Raw genomic sequence first — 27,863 nt, 5'->3', positions numbered from 1 at the left:
GAAGGTGAAAAATGAGAACTGATTTAGTTGTTTTTACTGGTTAACATATGTAAAATACAAGCGAGAAACTTTATAATTACAAGTAGACAACTGCAAATATAAACTGTATAACGAAACTCATAACCTCCATAAACTCACCACTAATTTGTTTATATACCACAAAACTTATAACTTGACAATTGGTTCGGATATGGTGTGCTGGATATTCTTCATTGTCTTCCCACTTTGATCAACGTAGCATCTACTGCAGATCACTATTAGAAATCAGTAAAATATTACCCAGTACCTCAATCCATTGCTGTTGTAGTCTGTTTCATTTTTTGGGAATTAATTAAACCCAATGTTTTCCAATAGCATGGAGTGCTAACTGCACACAAATACTACAATGAAAGTGCAGAAGATCAGTAATTTATAACTTGAAGTCTGGAGTTATTAGTAATTTCATCAAGCAGTATGTAAGACTGTTCATATTATTTATAATATTCATTATTTAACATGAGCCATTGTCACAGTTTGATAAATATTATTAGCTACAAAATATTACAATCATTATTGTCTATTACTGGTTTTTCCAATGTACTTTAATATCTGAAACATAACACGCACACCGTAAAAGTATTTGTATGAAAAACGCTTCGTTCAACTATTAGTTTATTAAGTTGAAACATAACAAAATCTGTCAAATTAAGACAGAAAATAATATCATGAGATGGTACATACATAATTTAGTAAATTATGACATTTAGTTTATTCATAATTTTAAATGTAATAACGCGAATAATACAATGAATGCATGAAAATGCACAACTATAATTGAATGATCAGCTTTGTTTTTTAGCTTCAATTAATTCTTTAAATAATAGGACAGATATTCATAGACAAATTTAGTATGATTTTTGGTTCTTACTAGTGATAAGCGTCATCTACTACTGTGAGTATCGCAACTTTTTGTCGTCTGATTACCGTCAACGATTCATATGAGTGTCCATCAAGAATACACTTCATACTGTATATACTGTATTTGCAAGAAAGAACTTTTCTCGATAGACAAAATGAACTGCTAGGTTACACACCATTAACTCAACCCCAACAGTTGGGTGCCTATTCTCACTATCCGCCAAGTTCATTTCAGCAGATAAGTCTACCCTATCAAAGTAAAGAGTTATTTAGCCTTCAGAAATACCTGGTCCCCGCTAACACTACAGTTTGTTCAAGCCATATCCCATACGTTCAACCACCCATAATAATTAGTATGAGTATCAAAATCGAAAGTAGTCAACCAAAGTTCAACATGTCTAAGCAGATTTGTTTTCAATCCGAGATTATAGTCAACCCCACTGCTGATGAACTTTGGTCGGACACTTGTGCATGTTCTCAGGACACTTCTGATTCTCCTTGGTAATTCCGGAACCAGGTCTCGGAAATCATTCAGAATTCGATCAGCATCAGTGATGCTGAGAAAGCTGCTTGTAATTAATTCCATCAATACATTGTTGATCTGCTGTTTACGATTCACGGACTTTTGAGAGCATAAATTTACGTCATTACATCCTATAAGAAATATATTAACGTATTCACTTCATATACATACCATTATTATCTAGAATCCTTTGACTGCTGTAGCTAATAAATGGTGTAACAGTTGAAGGATTCTCATTACAATTAATTTCTCTGTCGACTGCTATCAATTAAACATACACCACTGCTAAAGTTAGTTACCTTTGACTGTGCCTTCATTAGCAAACTGACTAAACAAAGGCAAGTTATGTATTTTCATGAAAGCTGTACGTATCTTATTCCAGAGTCTGTTATAATTCGATCTATGGCAGCCAAGGACACTTGACAAGTTAATAGTGGCCCTACGTCTACGAGTTCTCTCTGACTTTATTCGAACTAATAGTATTGGACTAACAAGGTAATTAGTTATAATGAACATGAAAAATGGAGAGCACGCCACTCACCTGCATCACGTTAGTTATTTGTGATGGCTACCAAGCATGTTGGAACACTTTAGCTAAACAAAAAACGAAGTCAGTGTATATGCGTGTCAGCCAAATCCCTGTGTCCGTATTTTGTTACTTGTGCTTATGACAATAGTTTTGTTTTTTTATTAAGCGGTGCCTTATTTCGTCGGCGTTTATGAAAAAACCAGTACGGGTTGCGGCATATTCAAACGCGGTACGTTACGTATGATTGCCGACAAATATCCCCCAAATACACGATGTGAGGTGGAAAAAGCGACATTTCCCCTTTATTTACGCTTTCGTCTCCTTTTTTCGCCTTTATTGGTTGCTTGGGAAACGACAATCCAGTCACCTCTAAAATACATAATACCGATAAAGACGTTCTCTGTATTTTTACACTCCATACTTCCTTTTTAAACTTATTGCTTATCGATGCACGTTCACTTCTAAATAAAATTTCGGCATTAAGAACCTGGGCTTTATCAGCCAAATCTTTCTACATACTTGTCACTGAAACATGGCGCTTTCTCACAATGTTTGACTCAGAATTAAATATCCGGAACTATTGACTCTATCGTTGTAACAGAGAAACTAAACGTGGGGTTGGTTGTTTTACATATGCTTTGGATTCCCTAACAACTAATAAAGTTGAAGACAGTATTATGAGTAGTTTATCTGAATCGGTTTTGATATCAGTCAACACCCTGAATCATAGTTTACTCCTGGGATGTATATACAGAGCCCCTAATAGTTCGGACAATGTGAATGACCTCTCTCCCTGTCAGTCCCTCTCATAGCCAACCCATACGAAAATCCTGTCTATATAGAGACTATAGGTATGTTGACCAGGACCTCCTGCACTCCCTGGTAGGATTCTTAGACTAGAATACATTCTTCTCAAGTAATAGTCTGGTGGATATCATCGACACATTCTATCTAATAACTAACTCTTGTTTAGATTCTTACGTACCTCTTAAATCCTAACGAATTATTTTTACCAGCTAAATATCGTAAAGAATTAAGACGCCTATAGAATCGTTATTTTAGGTCAAACGATTTCACAGCAGTTGCACAAATAACAATTTCTAACCGAATTCAATAAAAGCACTGGTTAAAAGCTGTTAGCATTTAATACTAGCTCAAAAGTACAAAACTTAATTCTCCTTCTCATTAAACACGTTACAATAACTCAAAATGTTACTCAACCATGCATAATGGATTTTCTATAAACGACTCAAAACCATTGCAAACCTTTTCTGTGGTATTTTTGCGAACAATAGTGGGTTTCTAAATGACAATTTCAAAAGTCATGTATGTGACTAGTAACTCAATAATATCTATAATAGCTATAAACTTCATTAAGGTTTCAAGCGGTCATGGAGTAGATAGTATTTCATCGTTCGGCACAAATATGGTGGTCCAAATATCCCACTTCTTCTAAAGCTATTTTCTCTCTATCTGGATAAACGTACTTATTCTTTCTATTGAAAAACCGTATACCACGTTACAAATCTTGAGATAAAACTGACATGAGCAATTATCGGCCCATAAATATTACTTGAGTTATATCTAGGAGTATGGAAAAATTGTTGGTGAAGAACTCTCCAACCATTTATTCACTGGAAAATTTATCATCGGTTCTCAACATGGACATGCCACTTTGACTTCATTAATTTAGTCCTTACTCAACATAAGCGAGGATATTTAGTCTTACTGCTGTACTTTCACATTTCTAAAGCTTTTGACATTGCTACCACCTAGCTTCTTATAGGCGAACTCGCGTCTCGTGGAGTCGAAAACCTTCTGCTTGCTTGGTTCAACTTTTTCCTCAGCCACTGACACCAAATAGTCAAACTTAAGTCTTCCTTGTCAAATGCTGTTCGGTCAAAAGTGGTGTAATATACAGTAGTCTTAATCCCTTTGCCTTTTTAGTTTATACCAATAATATTTGCGATTGTTTTGACGTGGGTAAGCCCTTTCTATATGCAGATGATCTTAGAGTAGTGTATTAACAATATAAAAAAAATTGAATCAGCATCGAACTCAACAAGGTAGCCCAATAGTGCTCAACGTGGCAGCTAGATCATAACACAGCTAAATGTGTTTCAGTAATGCATCACTCAACTTAGATCTTACCATAAATGGTAAGGTGTTATTTAAATCACATACATTAGTGGACTTAGGTACTCCTACAATTTGTTCTTCACAAAACAGGTCTCGAAACAGATCCCCAAGTCCCAACGTCTTACGGGTTACATAATTCATAACCTCTATAACGAGATATGTATTTTGTTGCATAAAGTGTGTGTTCGACCACTCCAGCAATACTGCATGTTTATCCTTAGTGTACGAGTAAAAAGGGAGACAATTTACACTTTGTATTCTTGGAACTGATTGTACCTTAAATTATAAGTCCAGATGTAATAAACTTGAACTGGGCCCTTTATGGAAGAAGTGGGTCAGACTAGACCTAGTCTTTTTCTTCCAAATACTTAGTAAACAATCCTTTACACACAGTGACGCAATTAAATGTACAGAAAATCCCAGTTACAGCGACCGCAACTTCTTATCATTAGTGAAAAAAATACATTCTAAATAATCTCTCGATATGAATTACTTTACTAGTAAATCTTCCAGAGTCTGAAATAATTCTACCACAATCTATTCCTGAGATAAAATCACTACTATCCTTTGTTCGCCGCATCGATGCTTACTTCTCTGAAACTGCACTGAATTTTATTGTACCTGTAAGTGTATCTTATTCCACAGGTGAGATTATAGGGACTTTAAATGCTTAGTCATTTATACTATTGTATCCACTAAGCAAGCCTACCTATCTTGTTACTTTACACTTCTGTTTTATTTTCTCTAAATGGTTATAATCAATTCATTATGAGGCAGGAATTGACCTTAAATGCACCGTTCATACATCAACAGGATGTCAACTTAAAAAGAATTAAAAGTTTCCGGTTGATGCCTTTCATTGCTGTAATACATGTGAAAAATGTACTACCTAAACAATTTTCAAGTCAGAAAACTTAAAACAATCTTATATACTTACACCAACGAGGTCACACCAAGTATTAGTATGGTCTCCAGATACACAAAGGGTGGATCGCGTCGGTTTTTTATATTGACAGATTAAGGTCAAACGAAAGACCGTACTTGGATTCTGCATGCGCACTTCGCAGTCGTAGTATATATCAATGATGTGAGACCCTAGTGTCCTAGCTAAGGAAGCTTGTTGTCCTATCATTGGGTTAGGAGAATTATTAGGTGAGGGGAAGATTTTATCGTGAACAAAATGATCCTGGATGCTGTTAGAGATAAGAAGCGGTTGTTATTTCCCAGGTACTCATAACATGGAACGACATTTTTTCTTGAAGGACAACTAATCTATAATTCAATTCTTAAGAAACAAACTTAGAGGTTTTAAATAATTATTTTATCTATTAATCTAAATTAAACTTTAAAATGATGATATTATTTCTGTAAATCAAATTCAATAGCAGTCATATTTATAGTATCCAATAATATGTATACATAAAACTGAAGCTACCATTATTTAGCTTTATTACATAACACGATATAAATAATCATAGATCGTATTAATGATGTACAAACTCTTTTTTAAAAACATTCCTTATTACAAAAGTTATCAAATTTCTTTATGTATCAGGTCAATTGTTTAATCTATATATTTGTTACTTTGATAATTTGTCACCATAACAAAATACCTAACTTACTCCTACATAACTTCAAGATAATTCATAAGTTGAATTCGTTCATATCTTTTTATAGCTTATATTGATTTAGTAGTTGTTTATAATGTGATATGAAGGGATACAGCATTTTACAATGTAGTAGTAGTAGTAGTAGTATCAGTACTAATCAACTATCATTTTATTCGATATGTTTTATTGAACTATGATTAGTGTAACATTGAAAAAGTGTAATTAACTAATATCAGTCAATACAAATTATTTGAATGTTTATAAAAGAATTGATTGGAACTAATTAATTAATTCTTAAATAGAGCAAGAACAAAGATTGGTGCAGAATAATATGAATTCATTTTATTTCGTTAGGTTCTCATCAGCTGCTTACAACCTAAATTATTTCAAATTCAACATTATTACAGATATTGACATATTTATACATAAGAGTGTGATTAAGGATCAATACATGTGTATGATGATGTAGTGAAGATTCAGATAGAGTTAATGAGCTCATAAAATGTTTGATTCGAATAAATAAATAAAGTTTGAGAGGGAAAGTTCTGGAACATTGAAATAGTGATTAGAACTCATGAAAATAGATTAATGGTAATAAAGAAAATATGAATTGAAATCAATCAGTTATGTATGATATAATTTATATTTCAGAAAGAGTTGCAATAATGACGTAATAAATAAATAAATAGGAGCAAATTAATAGAAAGAGTGGGGGTTATTGTTACCAGGGTAAAGAATATAAATTACATCATACATAACTGATTGATTTCAATTCATATTTTCTTTATTACCATTAATCTATTTTCATGAGTTCTAATCACTATTTCAATGTTCCAGAACTTTCCCTCTCAAACTTTATTTATTTATTCGAATCAAACATTTTATGAGCTCATTAACTCTATCTGAATCTTCGCTACATCATCATACACATGTATTGATCCTTCATCATACTCTTATGTATAAATATGTCAATATCTGTAATAATGTTGAATTTGAAATAATTTAGGTTGTAAGCAGCTGATGAGAACCTAACGAAATAAAATGAATTCGTATTATTCTGCACCAATCTTTGTTCTTGCTCTATTTAAGATAATAAAGGGAACTATGTGTATGTAATTAATTCTTATGAGCATGACGTATATAATTTCAAATTGATCTAGTACCTTCAACTTTTATTTTGATACATTTTTTAATTATTTAATACCTTTCATGATTAACAATAATCTCAACCTCAATTATATATATATTTCATGACAATAAAATAGAATAATCAGTTGATTATCATAATAGTTAACCTTGTTTTATTGGATAAGATTAAGATAGATTGACTGAGAAGTAAGCACTTCATCTTGAATAGATGAATTGACAGCATTGCTTACATTAGCTTACAAATAAGAGTGTAGTAAAATAGTAACTCTGTTGCAACTAGTTAATTTCTACGTTATCTTAAAAAATTTGAAGACTAACGATTAAACTGAATGGACCTTAAACACTGAAAATATGGATTCCTAACCGTAGCGAGTTTTATTACAAGGAATAGATTATAACACATCTTTACAATGAAATTCTCAATTATACTGCATATAGAACTACGGAGAAAATTTTTCCACATTATTTAGTACGTATTATCTCTGAATTCATTAATTTATTTTCAAAGTACTTACATTAAATAGTGACACAGGCATTCACAAATTATTTAAATAACGTTATTGTAATGAATAATCTGATCTAAGTTTCTTCGGTTCACATTATGAAAGAGTTCGAGATTTAAGTGCAACTAGAATGAAATTTGACTCTTATTAGACAGCATATTCACCATTGAATACATTCTACCAAATAATTTTTTTCTATACTTACAGCATTAATAATATATTTATCAACACAAATTTACATTTTTTTAAAAAACCATTCTTTACTCAGCATAAGTTCTATTCCATGCTTTGACCGATAATGATTCTTTAATGAAAAATGTGTGGATACTTCATATATTGAAATCTAGATTATTTATGACTAGCTATTAAGAATGTGCCAGTCAGAAACAACGTAGAACTCCGTACGTACGTACATTAGTTCGAGTTGCCATACCACATAAGCACAGGGATACAACTGTCAATTCAAATACCGTAGTGGTAGAGGTAGTAAAAGTATAAGCAGTAATCGGAAAGATCAGGGTTTGAAGTTGTTATTCAAAAAAATAGTCCAGTGAAATTTGGAAAGAAAAAAAAGGACATGAAGAACTCAGATCAGAATTTGGGAGAACACAAAGAATGGATGCACCTGCACCATCGCAAACGATTTTGAGCCATGTCATTCAAGGTGTCTAACCATCAGTTGCTATCGTCTCGCGGATCCCAACCAGGTAGTCTACACCTACCAACATGGCTCAGTTCACTTGTCAGTGACTTCATGGACTTGTGCCATGTTTTGGTCTGGCCGCCCCTAGCTTTCTTCCAACCTACTCCTACACCATGAAACATCGCATATCGAGGCAGTCAGGGGTTGGGCATACGTAATACGTGTCCCAGCCATCTTAACTGGTGGAGTTCCACTACTTTATCAATTGATTTGCCATCCGTACCTAGTATCCGTTTCCTAACAACTGAGTTACTTACTCGATGGCCCCAGGATATACGAGCAATGTTTCGAAGACATCTATGATTAAATACTAGCAACCTACAAATATCCTCTACTCTTACCGGCCATATTTCACTGTCATAAAGTAGGACGGAACGAACTGCTGCGCAGTAAACACATCCTTTGGTTGGTAGACGGATATCTCGCTTACTCCATAAATGACGTAAGTTGGCAGAAGCTAGTCGAGCCTTCTGTATCCGTGCTGAGATTTCGTCACACAGTAGACGACGAGGGCTGATGAGACTCCTTAGATAAGTGAAGCGGTCAACACGCTCAACTACTTCACCTTCTATCATTAGTTCGGGTGTCGATGCAATCCAATCCTGAAGTAACATTTTGCACTTCGAGGGGAAGAATTGCATCCCGAACATGCCTGCATTGTTGCTTACAGTAGTCAGAAGACTCTGCATTTTGTCAGTGTCTTCACCAAACAGAACTATGGCATCGGCGTATTCTAAGTCAACAAGTGAATCTCCCTGTAAAAGTTCGACCCCTAGAAACTATACATTAAGAATGTGGAGTTTAGATATTACTATGTAGTCAGTATTAAGTATCAAGAGTAAAACAAACACTGGATTAATTTATTGAAAATACATTTATTATTTTATTTTAACTAAACTTATGAATCCGTTAAATTGAAGTTGAAGGAATAAACAAGATAATTTAAAAGTGAGAAACCAACTAGAATTAATAGTAAACGATTAGAGGAAATGAAGAAATAATAATAATAAGAAAACACATACATATAAAGCAAAGCGAATTAATGGAGATATATGTGAAATGTTTGTATCCGAATAACATTGTTCATACTTATATTTTCTTTGACTTTTTATTCACATGACATTTTATAAAGCAGATTTACTGAAACTGACACGAATACGCATATTCTCTTCTATGGGATAATCATGCATTGTCTAGAATAAAAAAAGGATAATAAAATTAAAACATTTCTTTTCTTATACAAACAAATAAAATAGATTTAAAAAAAATAAGGAAAATACCGGTAGATTTAATTCTGTTTTACAACGTAAAAATAAATAGGATTGTGTCTTGATAAGGTCGACCTACTAAAATAAATAGACAAGTAATTTCGATATTGGATCAAATGAATGGATAAATTACACAGTACTATACAAACACATATGATTACACGATTACTATGAAATATTCTCAACATAGTTTCGTCAAAATAAAAACTTTTGAAAAAAAGGCATACTATATTTTTGGCTCTGTAATTATTTATTTATTTATAAGGTGCGTTTGCAGGGCGATGGGGCTAAGGTACTCTACTTTATACTACTATTACGTTATAGAAAGTTGAATTTCTCTTTAATTAATTTAATTTGATTGATCGAGTAAGTAGTATCAATAGCCCTCTTACAACCCAAAATGTTGCTGAAAGACAAATTCATAAAAATATCTACTAACATGAAAGAAGTTCCACATGGCTTTTCACATAACAACCAAAATATTATTTAACATTTTATCTTGCAGTAGTTTGGAAACATGAACATTCATTATAGTTTTTACTTTAACAAGCAAGAATATTTAGTGTATGTAACAAAAATTAATGTATTATAGTTCATGCAAATATAGCAATAAGCCACTGTTCTAGATAAATAAATACAAAATAGGATATCTAACCTCATATTTTTAATAAAAATGAAATAGACTACTGACAAACTTTTTAGATAGATGTGATTTGTTGAGAATGGACAGCAACGAATTTTACTGAGTTAAAATTACTTACAATTAATGCTGAAACTGCTTCTTCTAAATTTGCAAATTCTATTAAAGCCATTTTCTTATCAGCTCTGGAAAAAATAATGATACAGAATTAAAAAATTACAAAATACCAGATAAGATCTTTGTATTTAGAGATCATAGTATTTGAATTACATCTACCCAATATACTATGATCAACAAATTGATTATGTTTTTCAGTGAATTAAATAAACTATTGAAATGAACATGATTAACAGTTTAACGAATGGTTTATGAAAGTATGTAAGTATGATTTGGATGTATTCTTACAACATCTAATAGACAAATGATGAGATTCCTCAAATAGCTTACATGCCATGAGATCACTGAATTAGACGATTTGTAGTAGTACCAGCTATATAAATGCACAGTGACTTTATGGGCAAGAAATTCTAGAGATGACATGACGTTTGAAATGTTACCAAACATTCATTTATAATCGAAGTTAATGATGATTCTGACTTATTTGGACTAAACTTTAAAGAAATGAACAGAAGATACAAATGGTTTTCAGATGTATTCTGTGTAAACATTCTGTTATTTTCTTTTTTTTATCATTACGAAAAAAGTTGCAACCATCAGTCAGTCAGTTACAACGTAGGACCAGGCACATATATGCATCGGTTCAAGTTGCCATACCTCATTAGCACAGCAAGACGAACACCGGATTCATAGAAGCCGTTAACTCAATGGTGTAATATATAAAGGAAAGATTACATATAAGGATATAGTACAGGAAAAAAATTAGTCCGTAGAAAGAAAGATATGAAATAATTTTAGTCTTATAGTTTAAGGGAAGATAGAGAGTGTATACACCTACGCCATTGTGAACGATTTTCAGCTATGTCACCTACAGTCTCCAACCATTGGTTACGATAGTCACACGGAACCCAACCACGAACTCTGCATCTACCAACACGGCTCAGAACACAAGTTAGTGACTTCGAGCACTGATGCCACGTTTTCGTTTATTTATTTCAACACAAAGATATTGGTACAACGAGGCACCAAATACATATGCGCCACACAAATCTCATTCGATATGTGTGAGGGCTGTGATACTGCACGGGTGCCCAAACCGAAACAGGTGGTTATCTTAGGGGGCCACACCCCGAGCCTTCGACCTGAAGGTCTGATCCACAAGGCAGTGGAGCATCGTAAGGAGATGCAGTCCCATGGAAGCCAGTGACCAACGATTGGTTCATACGCCATCTGTTCCCTCAGGATACTGGAGCCCATGTGCACCATCGTTTGGAACCCGGTTAAAGCGCCGGACATTCGCTTTTCGTCCTCTCAATTTCGTAAACAACACCCCCACCACGAGAAGGCAGTGAGTAGGACTTCCCTGGCAGAGGCTATATACGCGTGGCCGTGTGAGAGCATTTCGAGAGGGAGAGCGGACTTTCCTCACTCTCGGCCGTACCAGGGCATTTGGGGGCATTGCGCGTCGTGGTAATCGGTGTTCATTCATACGTAACACGTGGCCCAACCATCTCAGTCGATGAAGACACACAACCTCATCAACCGATTTACCATCATTTCCTAATACCCTGCGCCTATCCTCACTATTACTAATCCGCTGATCCCAGCAATATTTCTAAGGCATCTGTGGTCAAATACTAGTAGCTTACGAGTATCTTCTACTCTTAATGGTCACGTTTCGCAGTAGAACAGAACGAACTATTGCGCAATAAACTCGTCCCTTAATTGATAGACAGATATCTCGCCTTCGACATAGATGACGTAAGTTGGCGAAAGCCAGACGAGCTTTTGGAATCCATCCCGAGATTTCGTCAGGCACCAACCCATTAGGGATGATCAGACTTCCAAGATAAGTGAAGTTGTCAACGCGTTCGACTACATCACTCCGTCCTTAGTTCAGGTGTTGACGCAGACCAGTCCTGAAGCAACAACTTGCATTTAGAAGGGTAGAAATGCATAGCAAACCTCCTGGCATTGTTGCTCAGTGCTACCAAAAGACTCTGCATTTTATCAGCGTCTTCACCAAACACGACTATGTCATATGCGTATTCTAAGCCGATAAGTTGACGTCCTGGTAGGAGATCAATACTCGAGAATTCAGTCGACGAGAACGTTATTTCCATCAGTAGGTCTATGATGAAATTGAACAAAAATGGAGATAGTGGACAGCCTTGATGGACACCACTCAAGGTTGCAAAAACAGATGACAGTTCACCATAAGCTCTCACTCGACTAGTAGTGCGGGTAAAGAGCCTGAACAAGGTTTATATACTTCTGAGGTACACCTTTCAATGATAGACACTGCCACAGAACCTCTCGGTCTACAGAGTCAAATGCTATTTTCAAGTCAAGAAAGACCACCATTGTCGGACACCGACAAGCATGTCTGTGTTCTAAAATCTGACGAATGGTGAGTATGTGGTCAATGCAGCCACGATCACGTCTCAAGCAAGTCTGACTTTCTCGTGTTTCCAGTTCACGAATCTTTATTAGACGTCCGATAATTATTGACGCTAGTATTTTAGATGCTATATTAGTCAAACTAATCCCTCTATGGTTATCACAGGATGATTTTGACTCATTCTTATATATTGGGACAATCAGTGATTGAGATCAGTCAGATTAGATCACGTCCAATCCCCAGGTTTTAGATAAAATATTAATCAACCTGATCGCTAAAACTGGACCACTATACTTAGAGACATATGGAGTCAATCCATCTGCACCTGCTGCTCTTCCTCGTTTCAGACTAACTGTAGCCTTGTGAACTTCAGATAGAGTAGGGGACATACTTCAATGTTCCATTCAAGCTATCTGGGAATGGTCGGTAGTTGGAGAGTAGCTGAAGACCAGTTGCACTGCTCCTTAAAGTGTTCCGTTCATCGTTCTAAACGTCTGGGCTGAGAGCAGATAATAGTGTCGTCTTTTTCCCAGGTCGTTTCACTAACATTTGACTTCTTAATTCGTTTCTTTTATTTATCTGTAGAGCTGTCTGGTGTTACTTACAGCCGCCACCTTTTCCATCTCTTTTGCTTCCGATGCACACCACTGCTTACGGTCGTTCCTTAGACTTTTGCTTAACCTGGATCTGGTTTGTTTTCGCTCTTTATCGTGTCCAGAGCCTGACGGGATGAGTTTACGAGAATCAGTGCATATAAGAAATCCATTGGTTTTTTGTAATCCTTTGGTTTAAATCACTAATAGATGTCACTGCTGTTTCCAAAGCTGTTTGTATATCTTTCCAAGCAACATCTGGGTCAGCCTCGTTTTCAGAAATACCTAAATGTGACCTCAGTTGTTCCTGGAATCTATTTTCGGCATTCTCATCACTTAGTTTAATTCTAACGGATCTTCTTCGTGTGGCTTTCCTGCGTCCAGTGAGACGCAAGCAGACACGTGCCCATATAAGAGCATGATCAGAGTCCAAACAGGTATTCCAGAACGAGCGACAATCTTCCATCGACCCTCTTCAATGATGACTGATGGCAATATGATCTATTTGAGTCCATCGTTGGTATGGTGCAGGGGGTCGCCATGTTAGACTATGCCTCTCCTTATGCCTAAAATAAGTGTTTGCTAAAAATAAACGATTGTCTGAGCACAGTTGCAGCAGACGATTGCCATTACTTGTTCACTGAGCCGGAATATTAAAATACCCACCTAAATGTCTTTCTGTTTGGTTTAAGCTACCTACTTGGGCATTAAAGTCACCTCCTACGAGAACTATGTCTGAGCGTTTAGCTTTGTGAAGTAGTTCAGAAAGCTTTCTGTAAAAGTCATCTTTCACTTCATCTGAGCTGCAGTCGGTAGGAGCGTAGGCAGAAACGACAAAAAAGCAACGACGTGTGTCTCTATCCTTCCGAGTTCTTACGGAGCCGTTTAGCCGAACAGCACATAAACGACTGTTAACGGGGATCCACTCTAACAGCGCTTGTTCCGCCCTCATGCTTAATGCTATGGTGACATTTGAGGAGAAAGCCGAAAAAGGAAGTTTAGAGGTGAAAGTCGATGTAGGAGGAATAATAGGAAATGAAGACGGAGGTTGATTATGAATACAGTGGTCTTGAGTGCTGTTAGAGATGTCAGGGTGGTTATCACTTCCCGGTTGCCCACACCGTGGAAGGGTTGTTCTGGAGGTGCCTGAAGAGGAAATTGGATTAGAGGTGGTCTTAATGACCTGAGGGCGTGATTGCAGTGCCCAAGGGACAACTGCCTGAGGTTGTTCACACAATTTCCGTGTTAGCTCCGTACTTGTTGAGACTTTACCGCCGGAGACGGATATCCGTGGGATAAAGTGAGGTGTGCATTTTTAGGGTCGATCTTTTCTACCCCTCCTTGTGGGAAGGCATCATCGCTGTCATGCTGGTTGTCTGAAGGAAACACCTTACTACCGTCACACCTCTGTACAGTCAGCAGTACGAGTTCGCCTTCGGACCTTGGGTTTGTTGCTTTTAGTCTTACTGTTCTTCAACCGACCTGTCTGGCATGGTAGGACCTTGAGGAACGATTGTTCAGCCAGTACAGCTCGATTGCTTTATCACGATAGGCAAGCCCGACCACCACGTCAAGGTAGCAACAACGGTCGTGGTTTGGGGGGATTGGTTTAATTTGTAGATTGAGTACTATCATATACCAGGGAAACCAGTTGTCCGGTACTTCTTAATTCTCAATGGTGCCTCAACTGAGATCAATCTGTGATAAATAGAGACCTACTAAAATTTCTTTTTTATTTCAGGGTTTTAATTGTCAACCATGAGAAAAGGTTTGACAGCGTGGACAGGAGAACCTTATGAAACCTTCTTCGACACTATGGTGTGCCTGAGAAAATCGTCAACATCATCCGGAATTCATACAACAGACCACACCGCAAAGTCGTGCACGGAGGACAGCTGACAAACGCATCCCAATTAAGGACCGGAGTTAGACAAGGATGCTTACTTTCCCCCCTTTCTCTTTTTCCTGGGAGTTGACTGGATTATGAAGACCTTCACATCTGAGGGGAAGAACGGAATACGATGAACAGCTTGCATGAAGCTAGATGATTTGGACTTGGCAGATGACTTAGCTCTTGTATACCATGCACAAGTGCCAATGCAAGTAAAATAGTCAGTGTAGGATCATGGAATGCTACATAGAGAGCACCAACAAAATCACACTTGGTAGAGAAGTTTTGGAAGGAGTCGAAATCTCTATATACCTGGCCAGCATTATTAATAAACAACGACAATCTGAAGGCACAGACTGGTAAAGCAAAGACAGCAATTCTGCAATTGAAGAACATATGCAACTCAAAACAACTATCACTCAGCACCCAAGTCGGAATTTTTAATACACACGCCAAGACAGTTCTACTGTACGGAGCTAAAACTTAGAGAACTACCACAAACATCATCAATGATGTACAGGTGTTTATAAACAGTTGTCTACGCTAAATACTAAATGTCTCTTGACCGGATACCATCAGCAACAGCTTACTATGGGAGAGAACAAACCATCTTCCAGCTGAGGAAATAAGGAAACGACACTGGAAGTGAATAAGGACACACATTGATGAAATCATCAAACTGCATCACGAAGCAAGCGCTAACTTGGAACCCTGAAAGAAAGCGGAAAAGAGGGAGACCAAAGAACACACTGAACCGAGAATTGCAAATAGACATCAAAAATATGAATAGCAACCAGAAACAACAGGAAAGGATCACCCAGGACAGAGTTGGATGGAGAATTCTAGTGGGCGGCCTATGCTCCTCCACAAAGCGTAACAGGCGTAATTAAGAAGTAATCAACTAAAAACTAACTATCATTACGAAAGACCATAATTCATTGTCATTACTACTATCATCCTCATCATTACCATTATACCAAATTAGTATGTTTTTTTTAAATATTTGAAACTATAAATAACTTGATAATTACTGAAGAACAGCTTTGAGGTTAATGGTTTTTCATGTAATCTGCCTTCTTGTATTTATGAATTTTGGATTAGTTACTTCATTGATGGAGAAAATTTAAACCGATATTAAGAAGCTGTAATAGATATTTGTTTCTTTTTTCTTTTACAAATTTCTGGGTCAATCAATCAGTCATAAGTAATTTAGAATCCAGTTTATATGTGCATCAGATCAAGTTGTCATATAATTTTAGCACAGCGACATAAAATCATTTTCTTATACATAGGATAGTTTTTGATGAAACATATCGATCTATTCAGATTGTTTTTTGTTGACTTCATAATGTCGCTACTACACATCATATTGTAATCAATTGTAGTGCATCAAATATTTTTTTTAAATGGACAGAAATTTCACTATATCTTACTTGAAAGATTTGATTCGTGTGACATGATAATCGGTACCATTTTCAAACACACTTTTTAAACTGTCGTCATCGATTGAGTCCGGTAAATTGGTAACATGTAATACTTTGGATGGAGCGCATATATTGAAATGATTACGAGAGTTGACACGTTTAAATCTATGCAATTTATGCCCAGTATAATCACATGTAGTTTTTATGTCATTTTCACCGTCAGATGTAGGATTTTGTAAACTGGTGTGTGGCATGGTAACAGTTGAATTTTTCGAAAGAACACAATGTATGGTTTTACCATACAATGGGACACCGTTTAAAAAATTCACAGCTGAAAAAAATAATGTGAGATAATTTAGCAGTGATCACTAACCGATATTACAAAAAAGGATTACGGGAATTAAATCCGTCTCTAGAAGTAGGACAATAACTTAGTGCGAAACGAATACAGTATTGTATTTCAAATGTATGCAAACAATTGGTGGTTTTTATTCAATGCTATTATTTTACCTTATATATCTTTGTAAAGAAAAGTGTGAGTCATTGGAAAGTAGGAAACTATGTTGTAGAAAATGAGAACTTTTTTAAAAATCTCCCCGGAATATACGGATAGTAAAATATGAATAACAGATTTTAAGTGGAGAATTTCATAATATCTAATCATTTAACTATTTCGTGTAAAAATTCGCTCAACTGGATGGGCAGTTGAAATGTAAGGCACTGATTGTGATATTATGTAAGGTCCTGTGGGAGCCTAATTGAAGTTATAGATTGAGATAAAACGGCTATTTAGTGTTATTCGCCTTTCAATGGTTCACCAGATGCCGAGGCAATTCTGTGATAAAGACCATTTCGTAGGTCAACCATAAACCGCATAGAACCCGGCACATACGTGCATTGGTTCAAGTTACCACATCATCATATCAAAATATACGATCTAGCTGACTAACCATTTGACAAAATGAATTATAATTATGACAATTGAGTAATTTTGTCAAAATATTTATGTGAGTGAAAACTTTGTGAATTTATGTTACTTGAGAGCTTATGTTTAGCAAATCCAGAGAAGAACAGAAATTTTTTATTCAGTCGTTGGAATAATGTATACTTTATCTAAAATTCAAATTATTCCTTAGAAAGGAAGAACTGAACACTTATTCGATGAAAATCTAAACGGTGAATACTTAAAAAAACAGCATTTGATGCTTTATGGGAAACATGCATTAAATTCGAAAAATCCGAAGATTTCCCTTAACATAAAGAAATACATAATACTGACGAAAAACCAACAATATTTATATACTGATGCAGTTATTTTTTACATTGGGATTCTTACATTTGCCAACTTAGTGAGAACAAGTGCAAGTTTACGCATAGTCGGAGCTTTAAGTTCCATTTATATGGTATTTGAGAGCTAGTGATGCTACTTAAACGATCGAACTGTTTAACAAGTGCAGTGGGGACTTGAACCTCTATGCTAAGAGTTGGAAATCGAATGTTTTAATTATTGACTTATAGCTTTTAATTTTTAAATAAATAATTAATTTCAAAATTCGAAATTATAAAAAAAACTAAAGAACATTCTGGACATGCACATTGTACCATGTAGAATATGTTATCTTTGAACAATGATTAGAACTCCATTCGCATGTAATACTCATTTGCAAAGTTATTTATTAAGCTTTATGGAATATCATTAGAAAAATCATGCATACCAGTATGCGTTCTGTTACATTTAGTAAGAGTTTCTTTCTATGATTGAAGTTAATGTAAAATCTGACAAATTCAATAGTCAGATAGTATAACCTTCCCCAAGGTCCATCGCAAAAAATAAAATCAACAACAGAATAAATAAACAGTAATAAATTAAATAATTAACCTCGAAGTGCTTGATTAGCATCTGTGAATTGAACAAGGGCGGTGCTTCTTTTATTGTGCAGGATTTTTACACGTTGCACATCCCCGTAAACACCTTAACAAAATTCAAAGGGATGTACGCAAAAAATCAAATATGTATAAGGCATAAAAAGGTTAATTTTTAATGGATGGGAAAAAGATATAAAATATAAAATACCTAAACACAATTTGATAATCTGTATGAAGATACTACATAAATTCCAAAATTCTTCCTATCAAACAAACATATATCTGAATAGTGTGGTAAATGGAAAAGCAACACACATCCTGATTATATTCATAGCAATTTAATGCGACGCAATACTCATACGCATAATAGAACCAATTTGATCAGTATTGCTACACCAAACACAACATATATTGGAGTTTCCATACAAACTATTCTTTTAGCTAGTTTAATGAGATTTTTTCTTGTTTTACAAATTATAAACTATGAATTGTAGCCAAATTTACAGTTCACTTATCAATTATAATCAAAACAATACTTTAGTCATTTAAAAAAATGACCCTAATTAAGGTCCACATAAGCATACATATATATGGAGGCAGGATAATCTTACCAAAAAGTATGAACAATGTATCCGGATTGACTTTCTTTTGCAGGATGATGATGATAGTAATGATAGATGGATATAGAAATGGACCATGAACAGATGGAGAGAAATGTTTTGTAGGATAGCCATAGATCATATATATAAAGTGAGATATATACATATACATACATAAAGATATGGAGGGAGAGAAAGAGACAAAGACAGATAGCAGTTGTTATATATGTATATTTTTATACAGAGAGTAAGTTAGTGAAAGCAAGGGAAAGTTATATGATGTAGAGAACAATGTACCTATCGCAACCTTGTCTGACTAATTAGTGCTTACATTTGAGCTAATTTGGAAATGGAAAGATATATTTAAATATGGGTAATATGACAAATCAGAGTACTTTTATCTTGCTTAAAGGGAAAACAATACAAGTACTTCAGATTAATGAGGATGGGGATCTCTGCGGTAAAATAAATTAAGCATATGGGTTTCGTTGAGAAGCTGCCAAACAAACAAGGCACCGACCACATATCGATCAAATTATTCAGCTAACAGCAACGATAACAACACTACATCTTTTCATACTATGTAAATACATAAGGAAATAATACTCGTCAACAAATGAAAAAGAGTAACAATACATTACTAATGAAGCAAGTTGTTAAACTTGGCAAATTTGCATTTAGAAGAGATAAGTAGAAAAGTATCAAATATCTGGGTATATAGAATTAAGGAAGCATTTACAGGGTAGTGTTATCCATTTTATTGATTATACAAACTAAATTATCTTTGTATTATGGCTTTACGGCATAACGAAAGTATGTACACCCTTGAATGGAAAATCCAGACTTATTTAACCTTTAATTGAGTGTTACATAGTTCATGGAATATTAAAGCTTATCAAATGTTCTACATGGTATGTTTTCAACAATAAAAAAGATAAATAAATACTCAATAATAAGAACATTAACTCACCTCAGTATTTAAATTCGATACAAAAGCAACTGGTGAGAAAGGAACTGAATGTCCTGTAAGATGAGAAGTTTCTTTAGCCGGTAGATTTGGAATCAAAGGCCAAGGTAATGAATCATGATTTCTATTTTCAGATATCAGAGAGGTAAGACTAGACAGTGTTGTTGCTTGTGCCCTCAACAGATTAGCTTGTGGACCAGATATACTTGCGGCTACTTTCACTATAAAAAGTAAACAGAAAGTTAGGAAAACATGCAGTTAATTGTAGATCAGAGAAAGAATGAAATGACTTACATATTACTTATATATGCCTGTTACTCCCAGTGGGGCTTAGTCTGCCGACCAGTATTCTCCAACACAATCTGTCCTGAACCTTCCTTCCTAGTTCTATCCAATTGTTCTCCATTCTTCTCATGTCTGTCTCCATTTCTCAGTCTAATGTGTTCTTTGGTCTTCCTCTTCTCCTTTGGCCTTGAGGATTCCAAGTGAGGGCTTGCCTTGTGACGTAGTTGGATGCTTCCCTCAATGTGTGTCCTATCCACTCCCAGCACTTCTTCCTCTACTGGGATCTGGTTTGTTCTCTCCCATAGTAGGTTGTTGCTGACAGTGTCTGGCCAACGGATCCGAAGTATTTTGCACAGACAATTGTTAATAAACAATGGTATCTTCTGGATGATGGCTTTCGTAGTTCTCTAAGTTTCCGCTCCATACAGTAGAACTGTCTTGACATTTGTATTGAAAATTCTGACTTTGGTGTTGATTGACAGTTGTTTTGAGTTCCAGATGTTCTTCAATTGTAGAGATGCTGCTCTTGCTTTGTCGATCCGCGCCTTCACTTACATATAAAACTCCTTTAATTAAAACGACACGATTTAATCCTAAAGATGAGTGATTTTTATTGTAAGAATTCTTAGCTAGTAAGCTCATATACATATAACAGTGAATTGTAGGATAAATTAAAATATAAGCTAAACATGTGAAAACAAAAGATGAATATGGATATGTTTAGACAATAATGAAACATTCTAACTATTACTAAGGTGAGACTTTCATAATCTCAGTAAGATGTTAGATACCGATAAACCAAATATAAAGTCGTAACAAATGAGCGCTGGAATCATTGGAATTAAACCGTATCACATGTCGTTATTTAGGTATATCGAGTATTATTTACTGGGCGAAAACATTGTCAATTTGACAAGCATCAAATAAATTGGAATGAAAATACTATGCGCTAGTAAAGAAAGCATCCTTTATCAAGGTTACTCTACTACTCTTAAAACCTTAATTCTGAACACGTCCAAAACCGTTATTCATTAAAATGAATCACTATTTCAAGTTGATAATTGTTAACATACGTAATTGAAAGGATTCTCCAGAAGTCGTTTAATTTATTTAGTTAAAGTACATAGGTACCATAGTTGATACATACGAAACAAGCCCACATCAAAAAAGTTGGAAAAACAGCTCAAAATATCGTGATATTTTGTTACACTTCAACCAAAATGTAGAATGTATAGTGATTGGTTTAATGAATCACTATTATGCTTTCTGTCAGAATGATCGATTCCAAATGATTCTAACGTGTTAGCTAGTTGTTTATAACCAGTCCGAATTTGTGGCTAGTTCCAGATGATATTAGGAATTTCCCAGATATCTTCTATAGAAACACATTTTTTACCTTTGTATGTTGGTCCAATATCGGACTTGTACAAATATTTCACGATAAACGGTAGTACATATTAAACTCTATAACAATAAAACAAAACGACATTGTTAAACGATAGAAAACATACATAACGGTTTGATAAGTCGATTAGCCAAAACACTTAAAAATACTGGATCCATAGTTGATAATTTTTCTTCACTAAAATCATCCCATTCATCTTTGACAGAAGGAAGAAAAGCGTGGAAATTTTTGGTCCCATTTACTACACTTGATGATATGTGATTATGATTCAACTCATCTGATTCGTTCCATGGATTTTGAATAAAATCTCTACAACTATTATCTTCTCGGTGAATTTCTAAAGTTGGTTGCCTTGAAAATTCAGTACGAAGAATGTTAAAATTACTCTCCATAGGAAATAACGGTACACCATTCATTTGCTAATATTTATGACAGGATAAGAATGTATTGAACATTACGATGTGTAAACAACCAAAAATTTAATTTGTTAGATAGAATGTTAGTGAACAGTAAAAATTAATTAATATAAGTAGTAAAACATATCTATTGAACATGCAGTGCGCTGGGAAGGTCATAAATTATCTAGCTGTTTCATTTTGTAATAATAAAGGTGTTTTCTTTTGAGATTTATTTGACTGAATCTACTGTAAATTCTAGTCATGAACGATCAAGATTTTCCTAATATAAAAGACAACTAACGTGAACTCGACAATACGGCAACTGATAAATACAACCTTTCAACAGTAATATTCAAGCGATAAAATCCAAGAAGGCAGGAATGAAAAAGTCTTGATATTCGACGAGAACAAAACTGAAATCGAACAACTCTGTGTATATAGCATCAAAGCATGAACTTAGGGTAGAGAAAAATTAGTAAACTAAAGGTCGTATCAAACGACCAGAAAAAAGTGCAGGTCGGATAGAAATATAGATTAACAAAAATGTACTCGAAGTTATCTTTACAAGAAAGAATGAATATTTATTAATAAAAATTAGATAGTCTGTAATATCCCTGGAGAAATGATAGATCAAACGTGCACACATTTGGGAGCATGTTAAATTTATATTATTCCATTAACGTTCACTATTATTTGATTTCTTGCTATTGAATTTAATTTGCTGATTCTACAATCAAAAGGTCATAATCGTTGCTACATAAACAGGGTTGCTTTAATACAGTTTTGAATTCTGTTGGGAAATAAAAAAGCTTTCTTGAGGGACTCGTTTTCTTCCTCTCTCTAGCTCTCCCTTATTCACATGTAGATTACTAGCGTTGGAATGATATGGTATATTAGTGATTTAACCTATCTGGTTAGCACATCCAGTTTTTGCACTAAAAAAGCTCGTAATCGTTCGTAATTACTAGAAACTATTGAAAATTATTACTGAATCACGACAAATGAGTCTTTTGGTGAGGGACTGGACAACTCTTTCGTCCCAGTTTGAGATGCCTCAGTGGTATACATTCAAAACTTCAAATCCTGAACATAGAAATTTTATGGATATTCACTATAATACCAGTGAGTTGGCATTTAATCGTTCAGTTTTAATTTAAGTTGATCCATGACATTGCAAAACAATCATCCTTTGACCCAAACAATGACACCTTTGTCACTCAATCAGCCAAGACTTCTCATTAGAACTCTTGGGATTTCTTTATGAAGTTGGTCATTAGTAAACATAAGATTATAAGTAGTAAGAGGTTTGCTGAGATTCTTTTTGATTTGTAGTTTACATCACGGACTGACCAGAACTAGATAGTTTTTCATTGTTACTTCGTATAGTGTGTAACAATATACTGGCGGTTTTCACAACATTTAGAGAAACTAGATTATTGTAACATGTAAAAAAATGATTCTCGTCAACTGAATCTTTACTGTAATTCTTGAGATAAAGCTGGGTACGAAACAGTAATATAACAGGAAGTAGATTTCGTTAGAATTCTGTATACGATATAACAAGGAAAACTCATTGTTAGAGATTCTACATACGGTAAAATTTAAAGTATGAATGGGTGTAAATAAATAGGTACAGCCAATTTTTATATAAAACAATACACATTATGTCATAAGTGTGTATCAATAGTAATGATATGCATAAAGCATAAGATAATTCTTGAAAAACAACCCACTCACTAATTTAGCAACATGAGCTGATATAGTATTGCTGTATTCTAAAAATGCATGACGTGAGTCGTTTTTCTTGAATGATATCACACGTAGAATTTGTCCGAATGGTTTAAAAGCCTAAAAATATAATGCATTTGTCGATTAAATCAACTGAAATAATTAAACTAGTGGTAATAGAATAATAAAGCAAAAGAATGTGAGACGAAAAAACCCCGAAAGTAACTAAGAATGAAATAAACTCGTTTATTTGCGACTTTAAAAGTTTGTATGAGTAAACTACATGAATAATTGATTAGCAATGAAGCAAACTGATATAGAAACGACTATAAATAGTGAGTTCAACATTCAATATACAATCTACCTAAAATGAAACTCGGTTTAAATAGTGTTTCTTTTTAAGTATGTCTACAGAAGTCGATAAAAAATGTCAAAAGTTATTAGTTAACTACTGGTTTAAAAAACTTCCCAGGTCACCTTTTACTCGTTTTCCTATCTGAGTGGACCTACGCATAAGATATCGAATTTGCTATCCCCTGTCAATGGCAACCAGCACAGAGGTCAGCTTAGCCTAACTATGTGTCAGCCCAGGTCATCGTATCACATTAGTACAGTGAGGAGAATTGAGAAGGAGTTATTATATTAACGGTATTAGTAACAGTGAAATATTGAAAATGTACCGAAAAGGTGTGTATGAAGAGACACTGAGATCGAAGATCTAAAGAGGAAACGAAAAGTGGATTGATTTGTGCGGTGGATGAACATAGGTAACAAGTGTCCCAGCTTTACTTACAATGCTTGTGAATTAAGGCAATATTGACGCAATGCGCATATATGACAGTAAAGACTGATCAGTTGCAGTTCTACACATCAACGTGAAGATTCAACTAAACAATAACAAGTGACAGATATTTCCCATATAAACATTAAAAATAAAAAGCACGAAGTTCAGCGAAGGGATACCTTTTCAACGAATTTATTGTCAAGATGTACAATCGTAGATATATGAAGTTTTTTGTTAAAGTACTAATTCCGTGAGGAAATGTGAACACAACCAAGATAATGTAATAGAAAGATTATAATACTAGATTACGTAATACGAACAATAACAATAGATTTAGTGAATGTAATAAGATGACTAGAATGTTTTTGTTACAATAGTTAAAGGTGACAGAGGTGTAAAAATAAATAAGGTGATATGATGAGTATTTATAAATAAAATAATGAGAATATAAGGCATAAGTAAAGGGAATGCAGTAATAATAATAATAATAATAATAATAATAATAATAATAATAATAATAATAATAATAAGGGCCAAGGTAACGATAAGATGTACTTCTTTGTACGCATAGTTTTGGTTTGAGCTTATGGATGGTAAGAGCTTCGGCTATTTTTAGGAGTTGGATAAGAAGAAATCTAGGTAGATTTGAACGAATCATATAAACAACCTTAAAATCAAACTATGGATCCGTAGAATGATTACAGTCGATTAGGTGTTCAAGTATAGAATTCCTAAGTGCTTTTCTTTCACCCTTGTAGAACCAAACTGGGACATGTTCCCGTATCCAAGTTGAAAGCGAGCGCCGGCTACGGCCAATGTACCTTGCTCCACAAGAGCAGGTGAACTGGTAGGTGCACATGGAGGCGACCAGACACGGAAGCTTATCTTTTTTGGATACAGAAAATAAGTTCCTACTAGAGAAGGTTATTCGCAGTTTTGCCGCATTAAATGTTCTTTTAATCGTTGTCGTTAAACGATTTTTGATTACACCAGATCGATAAATTGAAAAGTATCATGAATAGAATATTTAGATACTTGTCTTCTAATTGGTTCCAATTTTTCAGCTAACCATTGAGCGATTCGGTGGTATAGTGAACTCGACATATCCAAAATAGGTCGTAACGGTAAACCAGGTTTATGTACTTTCGGTAGTCCATATAAGCGCGAGATGATTGAACCCATTGGACGTATGTGATTATATAAATCTGGGGTTATCGTCCCCTTATTCTTAAGATTTTAAACAACATTCGTTAGCTATTTTTCAATTTGCAGTGTTTTATCAACTTCTCCTTTAGGTTTGGAAAATTTAGTAACATCCTCTAGGATTAACCTCATTTGAAAGAACTATTGTTACGTTGTGCCTTTAATGTCCAGTTCAGTTTCACAATGAAATATATAGACAAAGAGATGGGATCGCAATCGGGTCTCCATTGGGTGCAATTTTAGCAGAATTTTTCATGGCAAAACTAGAAAGCGACCAACTCAGTTCAATGATTAATCGATTTCACCTATACATAAGATACATGGACGACACACTTGTCGTTTGTGACGATAATATTGAATTAGAGGATATCTTACACACCTTCAACTCATGCCACCCTTCCATAGACTTCACGTTAGAAAGTGAGCGAGACCAATCAATCTCTTTTCTCGATGTACGTCTGATGAGAAGGAGTAATGGTTCTTTAAAAACGCCCATCTTTAGAAAATAAACATGGAATGACCAGCTAACCATTTTCTATAGCTGGGTTCCTTTAAGTAGAAAAAGAAATCTCATCCACTCTTTATTTCATTGAATACATCGGATATGCAGTGTGCAATATATTGACGAAGAACTCGCATTCCTCAGGAAAACCTTGACGAAAAATGACTACCCAGACCGTTTCATAGAGAAGAATATGAACAGAAGTAGTTGCGAGAGGAAATCTTGTTGTTCCGTCCCAAAGAAACATCTCTATATAAGTCTGGAATTTAAAGTGGAGCGAACATCTGGTGTAATCAAAAATCGTCTAACGACAACGATTAAAAGAACATTTAATGCGGCAAAACTGCGAATAACCTTCTCTAGTAGGAACTTATTTTCTGTATCCAAAAAAGATAAGCTTCCGTGTCTGGTCGCCTCCATGTGCACCTACCAGTTCACCTGCTCTTGTGGAGCAAGGTACATTGGCCGTAGCCACCGCTCGCTTTCAACTTGGATAAGGGAACATGTCCCAGTTTGGTTCTACAAGGGTGAAAGAAAAGCACTTAGGAATTCTATACTTGAACACCTAATCGACTGTAATCATTCTACGGATCCATAGTTTGATTTTAAGGTTGTTTATATGATTCGTTCAAATCTACCTAGATTTCTTCTTATCCAACTCCTAAAAATAGCCGAAGCTCTTACCATCCATAAGCTCAAACCAAAACTATGCGTACAAAGAAGTACATCTTATCGTTACCTTGGCCCTTATTATTATTATTATTATTATTATTATTATTATTATTATTATTATTATTATTATTACTGCATTCCCCTTTACTTATGCCTTATATTCTCATTATTTTATTTATAAATACTCATCATATCACCTTATTTATTTTTACACCTCTGTCACCTTTAACTATTGTAACAAAAACATTCTAGTCATCTTATTACATTCACTAAATCTATTGTTATTGTTCGTATTACGTAATCTAGTATTATAATCTTTCTATTACATTATCTTGGTTGTGTTCACATTTCCTCACGGAATTAGTACTTTAACAAAAAACTTCATATATCTACGATTGTACATCTTGACAATAAATTCGTTGAAAAGGTATCCCTTCGCTGAACTTCGTGCTTTTTATTTTTAATGTTTATATGGGAAATATCTGTCACTTGTTATTGTTTAGTTGAATCTTCACGTTGATGTGTAGAACTGCAACTGATCAGTCTTTACTGTCATATATGCGCATTGCGTCAATATTGCCTTAATTCACAAGCATTGTAAGTAAAGCTGGGACACTTGTTACCTATGTTCATCCACCGCACAAATCAATTCACTTTTCGTTTTTAATACCACTCTAACTTGCGATATTTACTTAGCATAGTACCGCTAAGCTATAGATTGCTCACACTTTTCGTTTCATGATAAATGATCAGTGCTTCAGAGACACCTATGTTTATGACTTACACTCACCCACTAACCTCTTCAGAATAATACAGAACGCGATATTCTTAGTGCTTCGTTTACAATTTTAAGTAACAACTTTGACACAATAAAGTATGATATACGAGAGCTTCAAGCACTAGCTTAGATTTTTAGCGATTTCATCGAGTAAGTGATCGTCATCAATTTGAGTAAACAAGCAGACAAATACCAACTTTAGTTAAAAAGTTCTACTGACCTTTTAGGAACATTATGAAGCTTACATAGCAAAAACTATTCAAAATAAAAACATGTACGTCGCATCCGG

General features: G+C 34.7%; 1 protein-coding gene across 1 annotated transcript; it reads right to left on the bottom strand.

The window, feature by feature from the left end:
• Window positions 1-6,979: 6,979 nt before the first annotated feature.
• Window positions 6,980-26,869, bottom strand: MS3_00004229 (uncharacterized protein). Its single transcript, XM_051212117.1, has 4 exons — window positions 21,616-26,869; window positions 16,397-20,040; window positions 10,083-10,146; window positions 6,980-9,246 (listed from the first exon to the last, which is right to left on the bottom strand). Exon 4 carries the CDS (start codon window positions 8,740-8,742, stop codon window positions 8,191-8,193), a length of 552 nt encoding a protein of 183 aa, XP_051072256.1. The 5' UTR covers window positions 8,743-9,246; window positions 10,083-10,146; window positions 16,397-20,040; window positions 21,616-26,869; the 3' UTR covers window positions 6,980-8,190.
• Window positions 26,870-27,863: the final 994 nt, after the last annotated feature.

The sequence above is a fragment of the Schistosoma haematobium genome, chromosome ZW, assembly GCF_000699445.3.
Source record: "Schistosoma haematobium chromosome ZW, whole genome shotgun sequence".
Taxonomy (NCBI): Eukaryota; Metazoa; Platyhelminthes; class Trematoda; order Strigeidida; family Schistosomatidae; genus Schistosoma; species Schistosoma haematobium.
Note: the sequence above shows the minus strand (reverse complement) of the source record. Positions and strands in the feature narration are given on the sequence as shown.